This window comes from Crocodylus siamensis, chromosome 4, assembly GCF_052110815.1.
Source record: "Crocodylus siamensis isolate JL-2025a chromosome 4, ASM5211081v1, whole genome shotgun sequence".
Lineage (NCBI taxonomy): Eukaryota > Metazoa > Chordata > Crocodylia > Crocodylidae > Crocodylus > Crocodylus siamensis.
Genome location: NC_143398.1, coordinates 113,214,961 through 113,235,191, shown reverse-complemented (window position 1 = coordinate 113,235,191; position 20,231 = coordinate 113,214,961). Strand labels below are relative to the sequence as shown.

At 44.0% G+C, this 20,231-nt stretch overlaps 1 protein-coding gene across 15 annotated transcripts in view; it reads right to left on the bottom strand.

The window, feature by feature from the left end:
- The window catches only part of ERC1 (ELKS/RAB6-interacting/CAST family member 1), a 478,195-nt gene that overhangs the window by 277,899 nt on the left and 180,065 nt on the right, over positions 1-20,231 (bottom strand). For all 15 annotated transcript variants that reach the window (XM_090043415.1, XM_090043421.1, XM_090043417.1 and 12 more), the window contains one exon: positions 1,422-1,559. In XM_090043415.1, coding sequence (XP_089899541.1) covers positions 1,422-1,559 — 138 coding nt within the window. The remainder of the gene's footprint in view (positions 1-1,421; positions 1,560-20,231) is intronic.

Sequence of the window (20,231 nt, the reverse complement as noted above, 5' to 3'; positions counted from 1 at the left end):
GAATCAGTTTATGATAAACCTGGATGGATGTAATATCAGACTTAACTGATTTAGGTTAAACCACTTTATTGAACTTTTGTCCCAGATCCCCTCCAGATCCAAGTTAAATCAGTCCCTTAGCATTCCCAAATGTGTTGCACCGTTCCTCAAACCTCCCTTTGCAGGATGGGCTGGCTAGCCTTGGCCCAAGCTGTCTGATCCAGCCTAGCAGGGAAGAGTGCTCTAGAGCCCCCTGGCTTCTGGCCAGGGCCACTGCAGGCATGTAGCTGCCTTTCCAGAATCAAAAGTGAATGTCTGTTCACTTGCTTATCAGTTCAATCTATGCAGCTTAGACTACCCTAAGAAGATTTAATTAATTCAGCCTCAGTTGTATCTCTGACAGCAAGGTACATCAGGTATTGTTTCTTTACTTACTCCAATTCTACTTTTTTTGAGCTGTTGCAATATATCTATAACTCTTCAAACAGAAATACCTGTAATGTAAAAGTTGTGGAATGCAAAACTAGCATGGGAAAAGGCAAAAAAAAAAAATCTCTTTACATGAAGTATCAATAGATATTCACCAAGTTTGAAAGTGAGAGCATTCTATATATAAAATAAGCCCTAATATCAGACAAACATAATATCAAAGCTTTGTCTTCACAGTCAGCCAGATTTAGGGAACCAGTGTTCAAAACAGAATATATATGGTAGTTCCCTCAGTCACTAATCCCCTCAGAATTGGGCAACCATGAAAAATGCAGTCAGACAATAAGGTCATGAAGAAAGGAGACTATCATATCATTGCAACATTTGATTTAATTTTGAGAAACAAAAAAGATAGATTCTAGATAGGGAACTTAAAATCCCTTATAAAACACACAAGGAAAATTTTTTAAAAGAATACACAATATATCAGTCTAACTGGAAAAGTTATACCACTGACAGAATAAAAACAGCCCAAGCAAGATCCTATGCAAGTTTATATTAGGCTGGTAGAGTATATGGAGCAACTTTTTCTGTTTTACAGTTATAGGACAGACCTAATGCATAGAATAGCATCTTGCAGTCCAAAACCATGGACACCTGAACTTTATACCTAAGTCTCTTAACCTCCTCCCCCAAACTCCTATTTCTAGCAGACACACTGAGAACTGTACTCGATGTCCTTAAGCAAAAGATGAGTCTGAGTGGCAGCACAGTGCTTGTCAGAATATCCTATGCTGACCCCTGGTGAAGTCAGTCTTTCCTTATAACTGCTACTCAAATCATCCTCTGACTTCTTGCAACAATCATCAGAGAACAATGAACAACACAACTACACTGTAAAAAGATTTCATCCATTATGTACAATTCAAGGCTTTGCTGGAAAAGTTTGGATTTACACAGATGATTAGTCTAAGGGACTTCGGATGTAAAGGATTTATGCCCTTCAGACTCACTTTCTCTGCAAGTGCTTCTTCCAGTGTAGTCAAGGCAGTGTCAGTGTTGGTGGTGTCAGCCTGCAGGGATTTTACTCGATCCTTCAAACTGCTCATTTGTTTCTCCTTGTCTCTTAACTGTTCCTGGAGATTTTCAATCTTAAGAAAGGAAAGATAAGAAAAGTATGACTTAAGAGAATTTAACTGTGAACAAAGCTTTATAATACATTTCTAAAAGAAATATACTGATATTAAAACATCAAACCTCTGCAGGTTCAGCTCTCTATTTCAAAGGAAAACATGCCACAAGAAAAAAGCCACATGCAAGATTTTAGCTTTTGGGTGTCCATCACAAAATATGATGAAACATGCAACTAAAAGTAGTTAGTATATATGAATTTTTTTTAAAACTGAAGGACAATTTAAGCACATTAGGTGAGACAGGAAGTAATGCTTTGAGTATCTAGGAAAGAGAGCTCTGAGAAAAAAATATAGCCTAAAAATATTTTCAAAATAGTATAAATAAAGGAAGGGAATTATCTACAGCAAGAGTGTCAAAATTCATCCAGCCCCACAGGCTAGATGAGTTGCACAGGGCTGTATCATCTATCCCAAGGGGAAGCTGGTGGGCTCAGAAATTTGGCATTAGCAGCAGAAGAAGCTGCAGAAATTAGCACTGCCACCACTTGCCCAGCTGGCCCTGTCAAGAGCCCACAGGCCAGATGACAAAAGGGCTGGGTCTTTGACATCCCTGATCTACAGTCTTGGAAGATGGTAGGAAAATGTGGAACAGACTGCAGATAAAAAAGGAACCTTTACGTTATATATTAACGAAAATATCAGCAAAGCAACTGACTGCATGTGGAAATATCACTGCTGTTATTAAATATGACGTCAGTGGGAATAATTTAGTGACAAGCTTTGAGTGCACCAAACACTTTTTCTAGACCCAAACGGGAGGCACTTGGATGCAAATTTACTTCAGGCAGAAGATATTCTGCAACTTCCTTGAAATGGACACTATCCTCAGTATCCTGTTCCTTAATATATTTATACAATGTTTTTTACCTCATGCAATATTAAGGGAGAAAGCAGACAATCAAAGTATGGCCTCTGACAGAAGGTAGGGCAGGGTGGCACCTTAGGGAGTTTATACACATGCTCCGGGACTGGAGGTGGGTGGTGAAGGGCGCTTTAATCAGAGCAGCTCCGATAGATGCTCTAATTAAAGCACCCAGAGCTTACCATGTATCAGTGTCCCTGCACTGAGAAAAGGCGGTAGGGGTGCTTTAATTATAGCTCATTCAACAAGCTTTAGTTAAAGTGGCCCCACTGTCATTTTTCAGCGCAGGGACGCTGATACCCATGACACTGGAGTTTGCTGGAGTGCAGTAATTACCATGCTCAAGCAGACTCAATTAATCTAATCTGCTCTGACACGCTGTAATTACAGTGTGTCAGTGCAGCCTCACTGCATGTGTATAAGTGCCCTTAGAGACAAACTGGTTCAGAGGCAAAGGCCCTCATTTGTCAGATGCTATAAATGGATTTGGAGAAAGAAACAGTTTAAAAGAGAGGAATTTAAATACAAAGAAAAAGGATAGGGGGAGGGGTACTGATGAAAGAGACAACAGGTGGGCTGAAAAGGTCAACAGGGAAAAACAAATTAGTTAACATGAGTGACACTGGTATAAACAGGTGAAGTTAAAAGCTATTCCAGGTGAGGGGGTAAGAATCCGTGGTCTCTGCTGAGATTAAACTTAACACAACCCAGCCTGTGGATGATTTCTTGTTCTGCAATTTCGTGTTAAATCTGTTTCTTTCTTTTTTTTTTCTGTTTAAGGACAGCTACTCTGAGCTCAGTGATGCACTGTCCAAGGAGCTTGAAGAGTTCTGCCATGGGTCTCTGTCTGTTTCTAGATTTAACGTCAAATTGGTGTCCACTCACTCTTTTATATAAGAATTTCCCTGCCTGGCCAAGGTAGGCAGCAGAGGGACAAATGTAGACAGCAGGTGATGGCCTATATTGCACTGGTAGAGGAGTGGGTAAATGAACCCCAGATATTCTATTTTGTGTGGTTTGGCTGAGCGATGATATGTTCAGTATTGATGAGGAGATACAACTGGCATCTGGATTTACAGCTGGGACTGGTGGCTTGGTGAGAGTTGGACTTTGATCATCTCTTGCTGGGGAGACATCTTTTGACCTGAGATATACTGACCTGATTTTCTATAGATTTGTTGGAATATTTTTAATTGGTAGCGATTCAGAAAATACCTTTTCTTCAAATGGCAAGATCCACTAGCAAAATTACATCCAGTTCTGTGCACAAACAAAATTGCATGTCTCAGGGAACTGAAAACTTCGGTAGCTTGTAAACAGTGTAACCAACTGATATAATCAAATCTGCAGAGGATAAGTATCCTGCATTTTGTTTTTTAATTCTGTTTCTTTGCAGAAAGGACACATTTTCTACATAAATGGGCATATGGCAGGAATGAAAGAAAGAGAAACAGTAACATGCACATACAGTATGTATGTTGTATAGTATGCATCTTCTTAAGACTTGCAAACTAGTAATTGTTTCACAGATATTTGCTTAACAAGACATCTCCCAAAGGGCTGTCTTGGTAGACTCAAATTCCATTAATTTTGTCAAAGGGGCTTGAATGGCTTATTACTGAAAATGGAAGGCAAGAAGTTGGCACTGATTATGGGAGACTCATACAGACTAGTTTTTTATTAAAAACACAAGGCTACTTACAGGTTACCCCTTTGAGTATTTCCAAACTATTACATTTGCTTGCAAATGCATATGTATGCATATAGTACAGGTATGCACAAAGACTATATAGCAGAACAGATACAAAAAATGCATTCAGTGTCTACACTATCAGTTATAAACTGAAACAGTAAGGGAAAGATAGTTGGCAAGTAAAGCATTTTTGAAAGAGTATACTTCTATATTTATATTGACAATATACATTTAAGAACAACATAAATCATGCCTAACACATTAAATAGAGACGAAATCAAAGTTATAACAGGTAACAAGAGTGTGACCGGTTGAAAATAAAAGCATGAGAATCTTTGAAATTCTCCTTTCTTTAAATTGAAATATGTATGATGTTTAAGTCCTTATTCATCTTCTTGTAGCACTAGTGGCACCTTGGGGTTAAACAGAATCAGCCACAAAACAGAAATCTAACAGTTCTGAAAGAACAGTTTCTCTCTTGACATGCTCACACAGGTGCAGCTATTTCTAAACCAAACCAGGTAATATCTCATACAGTAGCATATGTGGCTGTTTTTGACTTGATGAGACTTCAGAGTTTCATCAGCTGTCTTGACAGACCAACTGTTTAGATAGTCAAGCAAGAAAATACACTACAAAGATGTGAGAACTATTCTTAGCCTCCTGTTTACTTCTGGAAGGGAAATACTTGGCAGTAAGTGCTCCAACAGGCTGGACAGAGAAGACAGTGCACACAGATACCTTCTACTTGGAGAAAGTAACTCCAAGAGAAGCATGCCTAAACAACCAAACATGGAAGTGAATTAACCAGCTGGCCAGGACTATGCACAACTGAAAGAGATGAATACATTTATGTGACCAGAACCATCTGATAGTTTTTTGACTACTTCATTCCCCTTCATTACAGCTGCATTTAAACAGAGAGTGTCTGAGGTACATATTTAGTAGGGCTGTGTGCAACAGCACCATTTCATTTTGACTTCCGTTTCGATGGGACAGTGTTTCATTTAGAGTTTCGTTTAATTTCAAAGCTGCTGTTCCATTTCATTTTCTTGAAACTGTTTTGCTGTTTTGATATTTTGCCCATAGGCTATAATGGGGAATCATTAAACTGCCTATAACTTTGCCATTTCTTGCTGATTCAAATGAAAACAGTGGAGAGGGTAGCCCTTGCTGAGGCCACAAAGCCTTGTCAAGATTCAAGGAGATAGGTGTAAGGGCTTATGGGAAACTACACCTCAAAGTCTTGCAAGCAAAACTCATGTCACTTGTAAGTGTGAAGGCACAGGGGGGTGAAAAGAGCAGGGAGGGTAGCCCCTGCTGAGGCCATGAAGCCTGCCAAGTTTCAAGGAGATAGGTGCAGGGCTTTCTGAGAAACTGCACCTCAAACTGTTCAGAGCAAAAATCGTGATGTGTGACTGTGCATGTGTTAAGGCACAGTGGACTGAAAACTGCAGAGAAGGTAGCCCCTGCTGAGGCGATGAAGCCTGCTAGGTTTCAAGGAGATAGGTGCAGGGTTCTGAAGCTGTTGGCAAAACGTGTGTGTGTGTGTGTGTGTGTGTGTGTGTGTGTCTGTGTGTAGTTGTTTTTCCGTCCCCCCCCAGAGCACTGGGATTGGAAGGGATCTCAGGGAGGATGACAGTCACTGGCCAACTACAGATGTCAAAATCAGAGCAGTCCTTTCCCTCTCTTCTCCCTCCCTCTCTTTACTTTCTGTTTCCCTGCAAGCAAGCCCAGCCTTGAAACTCGAAATGTTTTGAAACTTTCAAAATGTTTCAAGTACCCTCATTTTGTTTTGAGGTGGTTTTGAAGCCTTTCATTTCGTGTCAAAAAAAAACACCCAGCAAAATTTCGCACAGCCCTAATATTTACTATAAACTTTGTATTTCTAAACAGAATGTCTAACTCTGCATCTTTAGTTGGGCTGGTCCTGATGCCTTTGGTTAAAACAAGTATATTGAAGCATTCAAACCATATCAAAAGCTACTCAGCAACCAAAGAAAATGTGCAGAACGCAGATCCACTTTCTGCAGAATCAAATAATTGCTGGTCCACAATAAAAAACAAACTTGTCCTTAAACTAAAATTTAAGGAAAAAACAAGAATGGGCTTATGGGGAACAAACTGTCCCATTTCACATGCTCAGTATAGAAATGTCAGTAAAATTTCCCTTTTGAAATAGTCAGTGACATTCAGTAACCTGTATTTAAATTTCCCCAAAGCCTACACAGAAGTGACTCAACACAGAGACAGAAGGTATAGGTTCTCCAGTGCTGCACATACCCAAGAAAGTCTGTGCAAAATACTCCTTGCTCTGGCCATACATTGATAAATAATGAATATTCACTGCTACTTTCTACCTACTGTATCACAAGCAATGTAGTATGCTCCCTTCCTAAGGACTGAACATGCTAAATGCTTCCTCATCCCATTAAAAAACTGGGCACCAAATTAACCAGATTACCTGCAAAACCAGGCTAGGTATCTCAAACATGCTCCACACTGCATGTTCCCAAGCAAACACAATTTGCTTGGTTCTCCATACTCTTCAGGAGAAAAACTGACAGGAGTTTGCAGCAACAATTTTTAACTGAACCAACAATCTTCCTCTGAAATGACCTCAACCTAAGAAATGTAAACTTCTGCTCCGTGATTTTCAGGCTGGAAAGAGAACAAATATAATCATTATTATATTACGACAGCCCCTTTATTCCCACTGTAAATCTGTATTTTCCAAGGGAAAGATAATTGCTGACAAATGGCTGGGAAAAACTAACGTTGACTGCAAAGGTAGATGCTAGAATCATCTACTCTACATACTTATTCCATCACTGGGAAAGATTTCTTGAAATATTTTATTTGGCTTTTTATCAACATTGTCTGTTGTCAGGCAGTATCACATTTCAACCTGGTTGACTTATTCTCAGTTGTGTAGAACTGATTGTTTGGAGGCTCTAATCACTAGAGTAAAAATAGAAAAAGGCTTCCTTTGGGATTCTGTTGGAAGGGCACCATGACCACTTTTTGCTAACACCTGCCTCTGAAAATATGCAAAACCATGAGGAAAATATCAGCCCAGGAATTAGAATTGGGAGTGCACCTCAGTCAGCACTTACAGAACTCACAAAGACTCTTTACTTCAAGGCTCTTAAGATTCTTCATTACTAATAGTGCAGGCTGCTTAGAGTCTAACCTGGACAAAACGGTGACTAGCTGTCAACAGGACCCAGTTTGAAAGAACAAAATCATGATGAAGTAGAATGGCTGGTCAAGCCCTTGGATTACCACACTGCTAACCTAACAGGTCTTTTCGCTGGATATTTTACACATAAGCCAGTTTCAAAACGGCCTAAATTAATTTAAGATAAACCTGGTTGAATATAGTATCAGTCTTAACTGATTTGGGTCAAACTAGTTTATGCAACTTCTGTCCCTGTCTCCTTCCTGGTTTAAGTTAAATCAGAGTCCTCCAGCATGCTGTGCAGCCCTGGGCTGGACTGTCTGTTCTAGCCAGGCAGGGTTGGCCCTGCCCCTCTCCTTCCTAGCCGGAGCACTATCACTGGTCTGGCTGGCTGAGAAAAGGGTGGGGATAGAAAACCCTGCTCTGGAGTGCTGCCAGGTAGGGATGGGCAGCTCTTGCCAGGTGTCCCCAGCACCTCAGCCCCCTTGCTGTTTCCCAAAGCCTATGGGGAAGCAAGGGTTTAATCCCCCATCTCAGGGGGTATGGTGTGGGCACCAAGAGGCTCTGCTCATGCACCCAGGGCCACAGGGCCTAGATGCCAGTAGCCTAAGGGAAAGAAGGGGGGGGTTTAAACCCCCTCCATTGCAGGCAGCAGTGGCAGGGGGGCACCAACACGGTGCCTGGGCCAAGTCCCTCCAAGGAGGAGCTAGCCGGCTGTGGGGAGGGGGCAGGGAGTGACCCAGCTGCAGGGAGTGGGAGAGCCAAGGCTAGGTACAGAGCCCACTCACTGCTGCCTCCTGCTGCTGCAGTGCAGCCTGGGCTGTGACAGCCCCAGGGGGCACCTCCTGCCTCCAGTCCCACGCTGGGGCAATATTTTACAGACAGGCTGCAATTGCAACGGAACTCCCCACCCATTCCTCTCCCAGTGGTGGTGGTACAAATAATTGCAGCGGGTGCAGGTGAAGCACCTGTCACCCACCTTCTGCTTGCAGCAGTACCAGATATTGGGGCAGGCTGCTGCGGACTGGGGCATGGGCAGTGGCAGAGGGAGGCAATGGACTGCTACCACCTGGTCCAACCAGGCCCCATGGCCAAGGAGTGCAGCCGGGTCTGGCCCAGCCCCATGGCCTACGCAGCAACTGACCCACAACAGCCTGCCCTGAGCACCCAGCACTTCCATGAGCAGACAGAGGGTGATAGGTGCCTCACCTCTGCCCGCTATGACGGTTCTCGCTGCCACTGCCACCAGGAAAGTGAGGCAGGCTGCTACAAGCCAGTTACTGCCTATACTCCTGCGCCACAGGGCTGGGCTGGAATGGGCTATGGCAGTCCACTACCTCCCCCCACCACTGCCCATGCCCCTAGGCCATAGACACCAACCCTGAGTGCCAGGTCCTGCGGCTCAGGAGCAGAGGCAGTGATGGCCTGTAGCAGCCCTCTCCTCCCTCTCTCTGCAATGGTGACAGAGAGGAGGACCATTGTGGTGGGCAGACATGAGGCACCTGTCACCCACTGCCTGCTCATGGTGATGCCAGGCACATCGGGCAGGTTGCCATGGGCCAGTCACTGCCTTGGCCCCTGGGCCATGGGACGAGGCTGGACTGGGATGAAGCAATTCATTGCCTCCCCTGCTACTGCCCATGCCCCTGGCCCACAGAAGCTCATCCCAAGTGCCCAATGCTACCACAAGTAGATGACAAGTGCTTCACTTGTGCCCGCTGTGATAGTTCATTCCACTGCTGCTGCAAGGTGGGGAAGGGACCTGTGCTGCAGCTGCAGCCTGCCTGCAAACCATGGCCCCCATGTGGGGCTGGAGGCATTGGGCTCTGAACCCCATCCCATGTGGCAGCACTGGCCCAGGCCACACTGCTGCCACGGGAGGTAGCAATGAGTAGATCCACCCACACTGCAGCCAGGTCACATCCCTCCTCCCCTCCCCGTCCCTGAGGCCAGCTGGCCGCTCCTTTGAAGGACTCAGCTCGGGGCACTGTGTTGGTGCCTCTCTGCTGCTGCTGTCTGCAATTAATCCCTCACTTCCCCTCAGGCTACTGGCGTCTGGCCTCCATGGCCCTCCCTCAGTGCGCGGCCCTGGGTGCATGAGTGGAGCCTATTAGTGCCTGTGCTGCCCCTCCTGCACAATGTGGGGATGAAACCCCTGCTTTCCCTCAGGCTATGGGGGTCTGGCCCTGCCCCCGCTCCTGCCACCAGTCAACAAGTGAGCAGGCATAGGGGGTGCTGGGGAACCCTGACAGAGGCTGCTTCCCTTTTCACCCTCCAGGCAGATCCCAGCTGGGGCCACTGTAGGCAAGGGTGGGGGTTTAAACCCCTCCCCAATCATACTCAATGGCCTCCCAGGGCCTAGCTACATCCCCCTCAGCTTAGTTCCCTCCAGCTGAGGGCTCACTGCAGCACCTCCCAGCTTCTGGCCTGGGCCACTGCAGGCATGTGCCTGCATTTTCAGAGTCAAAAGAGAATGTCTATTCACTTGCAAATTGGTTCAATCTATGCAAGTTAGACTAACCTACAACGATTGAATCAATTCAGAATCCAGCTTTTTGAATGTCTGTCCCTAGCCTTGGAGTTTCAATAGTTCCTTTTACTTTACATCCCAAGTTGTTGGTGCTGAGCACTGTTATACCCCAGAGGTACTGGCATTTCAATTATAAACAAAAGTGATCCCTGTATAGCGTATGTATCAGTTAAGTTTATAACATAATTTGGAATCCTTTGGGTTTCAAAGCATTAACTAAATGGAAGGTACCATTAAGTGTAAGATACCCAGTCTGCTTTCCTTTCTTTATTCTCAATCCCACAGACTAAGTCAACCCCTGGAGATAGAGGTGGTCAATTGTTAAGTGTTATGAATAGTCATTGGTAAAACAACAAAATGTTTGTTCAGTTTACCTCAACAACTCCGTCTAGGGCAGGGAAGTTGTATTTGAATTTTATCTACTTCCTGCAAAAGTAGGTCATAACACCAAGTTAACTTTTTTAAGGAGTTACTGACTGTTACTTGAAAAACACTATCTTAAAGTCAGAAACAGGAAGTCTGAAAGCATGAAAGCTGGAGGAGAACTCTAACCAGAGGAACATCACTTCTACATGATTAAAGCATTCAAAGCTTTTGTAACACCCCCCCCACCAAACCCCTCCCCAAAAAACAAAACCTGAGAAAGCACTGTATTTTTAGAAACCCTGGCTACTAAGCTTAACACTCATGTTCTTTAAAAAGTAGTAGATGGGTCTTCCTCTTTCTGGCTATAAAAGAATATTGTTTCTCAAGACACTACTATCATCTCAAATTTTACCCCTTGTAGGAAATGCTTATTTGATATCTTCACAGTGCTTTGGAACTACACTGAAACTGAGAAACCCACTAGAGGAGGAGGTTTGTAATGCCTCTATCCAGCATGGGCTCTGTAACTGTTTGAAAGAGAGAGACAGAATTTTGAGGGTGTAGCTAGAAGGAGGAAGGTTTAAAGCAGGAATGCAGCGATATACCAAATCCAATACATAACCAGTTGCTGTAGCTTGGCTATTCAGGTAAAATTCCATGAAACAATTGATAGCATAACAAAATACTATATAAATTGCAAGCAGGGTTTTTTTTTGAAACTGCTTCAAAACTAGCATAAAATATCTTTATTCAAAATTAGCTAGGCATTTTTAACTACCCAGTTTATAATTACTTAACTTGCAGAAAGACAAAGCAATTATCATGGCTTGGTCGCAGCATGAAGAGCTGATTTCAGGGGCATCTTCCAATGGCCCTATCCCTTGCCACTGATTGGTGGAGAGACGCATACCATATAATTTAATAGCAAATTCTGCAGAAAGTAAAATATATCATATAATTTGTATCCTATATTCTTATATTTAAATGTTACATTTAAATCTACATTTAAATATATTGTAAATGTAGATTTATGTTCAACATGAATTGCAACATATATAATCATATTTTATTATTTTATGTTGTGTTCTACAAAAAGTTTAGAAATACTAATAAATCCTAACATTAATAGAAACATTTTCACTTCACCGACTGACATCTTCACTTAGTACAGGGGTTGTCAACCGGGGGTACACATACCCCTGGGCATACTTGGGAAGGCCCTAGGGGGCACACATGGGTGGGACGGGTCGGAGTGCTGCAGTCACCCAGGAGCAGGGCCAGGGCAGCGGTGCCCGTCTGCAGGCTACAGAGGTGCCACCTGGAGGGGAAGCCTGCACGCCATCCACAACCTCCATGCTGCTGCTCCATGTTCAGCCACGCACCCCTCCCCGCCACTCCGTGTCTGGCTGTGTGCCACAACCCCTTCCCCCCACTGCACATCCATCCGCCACTCATTAAAAAAGGTTGAAAACCCCTAACTTAGTATGTCACTAGTGGACAGTAACTCAATCACATGATCTATGGCGGTAGTGATTGTTGCATTGTCTTTGATTTGAGGTAAGCATTGAGACATTCTAAAACAGCATATTATCTGAATAATATGCTGGAGTTTTTTAGGTTGATTTCATGGGAAATCACAGTCAAAGTAATATTTCCTGGCAATTGCAGACAATGCCAATTTTTGCAGTTGCCATGAAAACCGTGGACCTGGTAATTAAGTAGACTCCTACTTTTAAGTAAATGACAGGAAAAGAAGCTCTGATAGAAATTTCTATAGAAAAGCACCTTCTTCTCAAAACATGAGCCATAGACCTGTATATTGCTGTTACTGCACAGACCAAAGAGAAGTATAAGCAAAAGGAAATTGAGCAATTACACAGAGATGAAATAGATAAGTATACAATTCATGTCTGATTCTTGAAACTAACTTCACCTTCATGCCTGTGTCACAAAACTGCCTCCCACAACTTGAGAAGGGGGGAAGAAGAGCTGTTACAGCAAAGTTCAGTTTAATAACCTCTTCAGATAGTTGATTATTTCAAGCCTTTGGTTTTGCAGCTAACAGACAATTGGCACTGATCCAACTGCCATTCTCTTCTCTGCATCTCTTCACAGATGAAGATGCTTTGCAAGCAGAATCCTGCTAAGTTGCAAAACAGTTCACTTAAGTTTACAAAATCCCTCCTGAAGGCGGTTCTTCCACCCCCCCACCCCTGCTTCCTTCCTGAACTCCTTTCCTATGCATACTTATCACTCTCTGTTCATGTGTACTTGTTGACACCTGATTACACCACCAGACTGAAACAACTGGAGTGATACCAAGTTATGTATCCAATGTGATATCTCTCATTCTCAAGTGAATTTAGAAAATAAAATATATTCCCCTCTCAACTCTGGGTTTCTATTGCCAGACAATTTCATTGTGGAATTTTAAAACTACGTTCTCTGCACTCCATCATCACAACTGCAGTCTTCCCAACTAGTATTTCTATCAAAACCATTTAACACAGATTTTCATCAACCAGATGTGTTATTTTTAGTATATTCACATTGAAAGGCATTTCTTTCTCACTAGGATCTACTAAGAACACTGGCCAGACCAGGGAGCCTGCAAACAGGGTAAGTAGTTTGCAGGCAGTTCACGGGCCAGTTCATGGATAGCAGCATAGCCTATTACTATACAATGGTGGGGACACAGCATACCCTGCGGCTTCGCACCTTGGCCCCAGGTGGTGGTCCCTTCCTTTGCACCACTGAGGCCTCCACCCAGATGGAACCTATGGTTCCAGCCTCCACCCAGATGGAGCCCCTGGCTCTGGGCTGCGGGGACTGCCTAGCACAGCTGCTAGCAACTGGGAATGGGAGCAAGGTCACCCCCAACTGTGGGGTATGCTCCTTAGCAGGGCCATCCTGGGGGGAGGACGAGGGGGGACAAATCGGGGTGACCACCCTGGGTCCCGTGGTCAGTATTGCATAGGCCTGGCCACCACTGAGCCCCCACACGGAGGCTGCTTGGAAGACGGTCATCTTGGGTCCCAGGACATGCAGTACCAGGGTCAATTCTCCCTTGGAACCAAGCAACAGGTCCACACCTCTCACACAACCAGCAGAGGCATCAACAGAAACACCAGCTCTGGATGAGGGGAAGCAGCTAGCTACCACCCCTAAGTAAAGATACAGGGTGGTTGTGGTGGGTAACTTCCTCCTGACAGGGACAGAAGGAGCAATCTGCTGTCCCGACCCCTGGCCCTTGAGGTCTGCTGCCTCCCAGGGGCCTATATCTAGGATGTGGCACAGAGGATTCCTAAATTTGTCCAGCCCTCCGACCACTATCCCATGCTCCTCATCCCTGTGGGCATAAATGATACGGCTCAGAGCAATCCTGGCCAGGTCATGAGTGATTACACAGCTCTGGGGGCTGGGCTTAAGGGGTTGGGGGCACAGGTAGTTTTCTCCTCCATCCTCCTGGTTGCCGGCTGTGGGCCTAGGCGAGACAGATGTATCAAAGAGGTGAACCGAAGGCTCTGGCAATGCTGCTATTGGGAGGGCTTTGGCTTCCTTGACCACAACATGCACTTGAGAGACCGAGGCCTTCTGGGAAGGGACGGCATCCACCTCACACTAAAGGGGAAGGCTCTTTTCTTGGCCACGATGGTGGACCTCCTTGACAGAGCTTTAAATTGAGATTGCTGGAGGACAGAGGGATGACAAGCGGAGCAAGCCCAGGGGCCAACAAACAACCAACAATTACAACAGAAGACAGAAAGCACACTACAGCACAAGCTGAGGGAATGGAGCTCCCTCAGTGTGACAGGAGTCCAAGGACCTCCAGCGGAGGGCTCAACTGCCTGTACACAAATGCCAGGAGCATGGGAAACGAACAGGAGGAACTGGCCCTCCTGCTTTCCAGAAGGGACTACAATATCATAGGGATAACAGGGTGGGACTCTACCCACGACTGGATCGTAGCTATAGACGGCTACACCCTGCATAGGAGGGATTGCATAGGGAAAAAGGGTGGAGGTGTAGTTCCATATGTAAAGGAGCATTACACATCCTAGGAAGCCAAAACTGGTACTAAGGAAGGGCAACTTGAGATCCTCTGGGTGAAGATACCGGGGAGGGGGGGAAACACAGCAAAAGGGACTTAACTGTAGGAATATATAACAGACCTCCGAATCAAGATGAGGAGCTAGATCTGGAATCCTCTAGGGAACTGGAAGACGCTGCCAGAGTATGGGATATGGTCATCATGGGCGACGTTAACTACCCAGACATCTACTGGGAAGAACGCTCGGCCAGATCTCACCAGCCTCATAGATTCCCAACTTGTATCGACAGGCTCTATCTGTCTCAGGAAGTATCTGGGTTGACCAGAGAAAATACCCTTCTAGATTTAGTTTTGGCCAAGGGGGAGAATCTGGTGAGTGATCTGAAGACAGAGGGCTAACCTACATGACAGTGACCATGACACTGTCACTTCTACTGTCTGTCACAGGGCTGGGAAATCTTTCAGTAAGGTGCAAATTCTGGACTTTAAAAAAGCTGACTTCAATAAGCTAAGGGCTTTAGTGAGTAATGTCTTACAGGATCATAGATGTCAGGGAAAGAGTGTGGTTGAATAATGGTCATTCCTCAAGGACACGATCCTCGGTGCACAGAAGTTGTCCATACCTGTATACAAAAAAAGGTGGCATAGGGGCTGGGAGGCCATCTTGGCTCAATAGGGAAGTTGCACGTCTTCTGAAAAAGAAAAGGGAGGCTTACCAACAATGGAAGCTAGGAATAGGCCCCAAGGAGAGCTACACAAGATTGGTCCATACCTGTAGGGGGCAGATTAGAAAAGCAAAGACAGTGACAAAATTCAGGTTAGCAACTTAAATCAAGGACAATAAGAAGTCCTTCTATAGGTTTGTAGGTAACAGGTGGAAAACCAGTGGAACATGGGATAACTGCTCAATGCATCTGGACATCTGATCACTGACATCAAGGACAAAACTGAACTCCTGAACGAGTACTTCGCAACTATATTCCACCAGTCTAAGAGTTATAGCCTACTGAATGCAAATGTGACACAAAAGAGTCACAGTAGGGATGATCACCTACCAACACTTAATGTATAGCTGGTGAAAGAAGAGCTAGAGAGGCTGGATATCTAGAAATCAGCAGGACCGGACGAACTCCATCCGAAAGTGCTGAACGAACTATGCAAAGTCATTGCAGGACCGCTGGCAAACCTCTTTGAGAATTCGCGGTGCTCAGGAAAAGTCCTAGAAGACTGGAAGAGGGCCAATCTTATGCCCATCTTCAAGAAGGGGAGGAGAGAAGGCCCAGGGAACTACAGGCTGATCAGTCTAACCTCAATCCCAGGAAAAATCCTCAATCCCAAGAAAAATTTCTCAAGGAATCCATATGCGATAAGCGAGTAAAGACAAAATGCTGAACAACAGCCAGCATGGCTTTGTCCTGGGCAGGTCATGTCTGACTAACCTCATCTCTTTCAACAACCAGGTTACTCAACACCTGGATAAGAGAGATGAGGTCAACATCATTTACTTGGACTTTAGGAAGGCCTTTGACTTGGTGTCCCATGAGGCTCTCAAGGTAAAACTAGGGGACTGTGGGCTCAACAATTCAACAGTCAGATGGGTGGGCAAATCAGGGAGACTGCCCCAGGCCCCACGCTTTGGAGGGCCCCATGAAGCCCGGCCAGCTTCATGTCCAACCATTCACCACCACCCCACCACACCCTCCCCACCACCATTGCTGTGTCCTGCACAGACTGATTTGCCCCAGGCCCCACACCCTGCTATGGTCGTCTCTGACTGTGTCAACCTGGTGGAAGGTATTCAGTGGGGTCCCCCAGAGCTCAGTACTTGAACCAGTGCTTTTTAACATCTTCACCAATGATCCTGCATGCGGGGGTGAAAAGCACATTGGCAAAGTTTGCTGATGACACTAAGCTGTGTTGAAGTGCATCCATGCATCAGGGTAGGCTGATGATCCAGGTGGACCTAGGCAGATTAGTTAAATGGGAGGACCAGAACCAGATGCTGTTCAACACCATAAAGTGTAAAGCACTCCATCTAGAGAGGAAAAATCCGCAACAAACTTACAGGTTCAGTGGTGCTACATTAGCTAGCACCACATCAGAAAGGGACCTGGGGGTCATAGTTGAACCTGGGGGTCATAGTTGAACGTAAAATGAATAAGCCACCAGTGTGATGCTACAGTTAGCAGAGCAAACAATATGCTGGCGTGCATCAACAGATGCATCACAAGCAAAACTAAGGAAATTATACTCCTGCTCTACTTGGCATTGGTGAGGCCGCAGCTGGAGTACTGCATCCAATTCTGGGTGCTACACTTCAAGAAGGATGTGGAGAAGCTTGAGAGTCCAGAGAAGAGCCACTCATATGATTAGAGACCTGAAGCAAGCCATATGAGGAAAGGCTGACAGATATGGGACTGTTCAGGCTAGAAAAGAGCCAGCAGTCTTTTCTGCCCAGAGCAGCGGGGCTGGACTCGATGATCTCTCGAGGTCCCTGTCTCTTCCAGCCCTAAGCTTCTGTGAATCTATGCCTTTGGCATACTGCAACCACTGCCACAAAAGAGCTGAGATCTCAGCACAGGGAATTCAATTCTTATCAGTGCCATGAACTGAAAAGCAGTAATTTCAGGGCACTAATCTGAATCCCACTGAGTCTTGTCCCAGTGCCTCATAAGCAATTTTCATAGCATTTTCTTGGAATACGTAGAAGTTAGTAATGAGTAAAATACCTAGCAAAGGTTAATATTAGTTATGAAACAAACTTCATTCTGACAAAGGTCAATCATAGGGACTGGCACAATTCTCTTGAACCTGAAAAAGTGTATAAATGGCTTATATCCTGAAGGATGAAGATTTAATTTGAACCTATAGTATCTTATGCAACTGGGAATGTTCTTGAACATATAAAAATTCATTTTCTAAGTATTTAGTAAGAACTTTGCTTTAACAATACCTTGAAGCAGTTTATTCCATAGGTTAATTTTGCAAAAATAAAAAAGTAGTTGCCTTTCCTGTTAACTGTTTTGCCTCTACATTTTGTTGTGTGACCATGTGCTTTTATGCTACGAAAACAGGCTTACTTTATACCATTTATTGACCTGACTTGATAAGTTGTCAGTAGACTCAAACTTGGTTGTCTGTCAAAAAAAATTGCTCATCCCAATTTGAGCCGCAGTCTCATTCTATTAATTAAATTAAAATAAAATGCTGTTGTAACTGCTTGGAATGCATTTCTCTGCATTCTGCTTGTCTGGAATACTATGCCAAAATATCCCATGTTTACTGTTAAAATTAGATGTTCAGTTTTTGCTCTGTTTTCATATAGCGAATTATGGTGTTCTATGACCAGTGGTGCTCCCCAAGGCTCTGTACCTGAACTGGTTCTCTCTAACATCTTTATCAACGATGTGAACATTGGTGTCAGAAGCGCACTGGCCAAGTTTGACTTTGGGGCATAGCGTCCACACCTGAGGACAGGCTCGTGATCCAGGCTGATTAGGATAAACTTAGTAAGTAGGTGGATATAAACTTGATAATGTTCAATACCAAAAAATGAAAGATACTCCACTTTGGGGGGCAAAAAACCCCCCGCAGCATGCTTATAGGCTCAGCAGTGCTATGCTTGCTAGCACCACAGCTGAAAGAGACTTGGGGGTCATGACTGACCGCAAGATGAACATGAGCCACCAATGTGATGTCGCAGCTGGTAAAGCAAACAAAACTCTGGCTTGCATCATAGATGCTTCTCAAGTAAATCTCAGGATGTCATCCTCCCGCTGTACTCAGCCTTGGTGAGGCTTCAGCTGCAGTACTTTATCCAATTCTGGGCTCCAAATTTCAAGAAGGATGTCAAAAAGCTTGAGAGAGTCCAGAGGAGAGCCATGTGCATGATCAGAGGACAAGAGAACAGGACTTATGATGAGAGACTGAGAGCCATGGGACTCTTCAGCCAGGAAAGCGCAGGCTCAAGGGTGACCTGGTGGCTGCCCATAAGTATGTAAGAGGCATTCATCAGGATCTGGGGGAACGTCTGATCACAAAAGTGCCCCAAGGGATGAGAAGGACCAGTGGTCATAAACTCCTCCATGACCGTTTCAGGCTGGACATAAAGAAAAACGTTACTGTCCCAGCCCCCAGGACCTGGAATAGGCTCCCTCCAGAAGTGGTGCAAGCACATACTCTGGACTCGTTCAAGAAACGATTGGATGCTTATCTTGCTGGGATCCTTTTACCCTAGCTGACTTCCTGCCCTTGGGGCAGGGAGCTGGACTTGATGATCTTCAAGGTCCCTTCCAGCCCTAATGTCTATGAATCTATATACATTAAAGTGCCACAGATAGTGACAAGCAAAATTCATATTACATATTTTACATTCTAATTTTGGTTTATAGTCATTTGATTTAAAATCCTGATCTAATTCCATAGAACAGTGCTATATTAAATCCTCTGTCTGCTGATGCTATTAAGTGCTCCCAGAGGCCATGTCCTCAAAAGTTTCATTCCTGGCACCCATTCAAGCCAATGGAGAATAGCCTGTAGAGGCTAAAAAGTAGCTACATGAGGAATATCCACTCATTTTGTATCAAGTGCTGATATGTGCTCTGCTGAAATATGTAAAATGACTTGTTTTGGATAAAGATCACTGCAGGAAAAACGCAAGAAATGCAATTTGTTCTCTCTACTTGGTCTTTCCCAAGTTCTCCAAATGAAGACCAGAATATCTCAGAGCAGATGATCCACCTGTCTTGTGGAAGTATAATTCAGAAAGAAAAGCCTGAAAAAAGTTATAGGCAGCTCAGAGATTGCATGTTCTGTTTTGTTCAAAGCACAGTGACACTGAGATGTTCAAAAGATGTTCCAAGAATGGCATTATAAAATTAATGAAACTGCATATTTAAGTGTCATAGGAAAAAGTCCCATTAGGCTGGGATTAATATTATTCATCTGGAGAAACTCAAAGAACAGTGTTAGAGTATTTATCATCATGGAAACACATGATTCCATATCAACATTTGGCCCTGTGCAACAGGAATGGTATCGCTTTTTTCCTACCTTACTTTTTTGACAGCACTCACCATTCAAAAGGTGAATATTGCTCTACAAATAAGTAGCTAATTAAATACTTCAAGTTGGATATGCAAGTACTATACCCCTCTACATCACCTCTCTCACTGTGATAGAGAAACTACCAAAAACAGACTGGAGGAAGGAAAATTTGAGTTCACTGAAGGACGTATATAGATGAGACAAGAAATCAAAAAACCAATAAAGAGGCCAAATATAGAATGCTAGATAGTGGAACAGAATGAGAACACAGAATGCTGATGGCAAATTAAACTTCCATCTATGTTATCATCGAGAATCAGTCAACCAGAAAGTTGTACAATTTTAACATAGATTCTAAATGAGATTCAGATTCAAACATTCAATTATATTTTCCAAGTCAGAGATTTATTACAACAATAAGAAATTTACAGTAAAACAAAAACATACTAAACCATAGGGGAGTGTCCTAGAGAGGAGGAACATTACTAATCCCACTTCAGGGCATGCCCAAAAAACTGCTATTGTCCTATTTCATTATATACATCAAGAACATGTGGAAGAACAAAAACATACAGTGGAAAAAGGAGGAGCCACACAGGCAGGTCTTTTGTAAATGATGAACTCTGGTGAACATGTTTCACGTGAACTATTCAATTATTGCTACTATTATGGGGTCATTTGAGAACATATGCCAGAAGCTGGGGGAAAGGAGGACCTTTACAGAAAATTCATTTGTGTATTCTGCTTCCAAGAATGGATGAATTTGGGAATATGTATTAGATTTGAATGCATTTGTTAACCAAATGAATCCCCAAAACCACCACTTTGATTCCTCGCATGCAAATACAAGGCACAGTATTCAAAACACCCCAAAAAACTCTATATCGTACCACAGATAAAA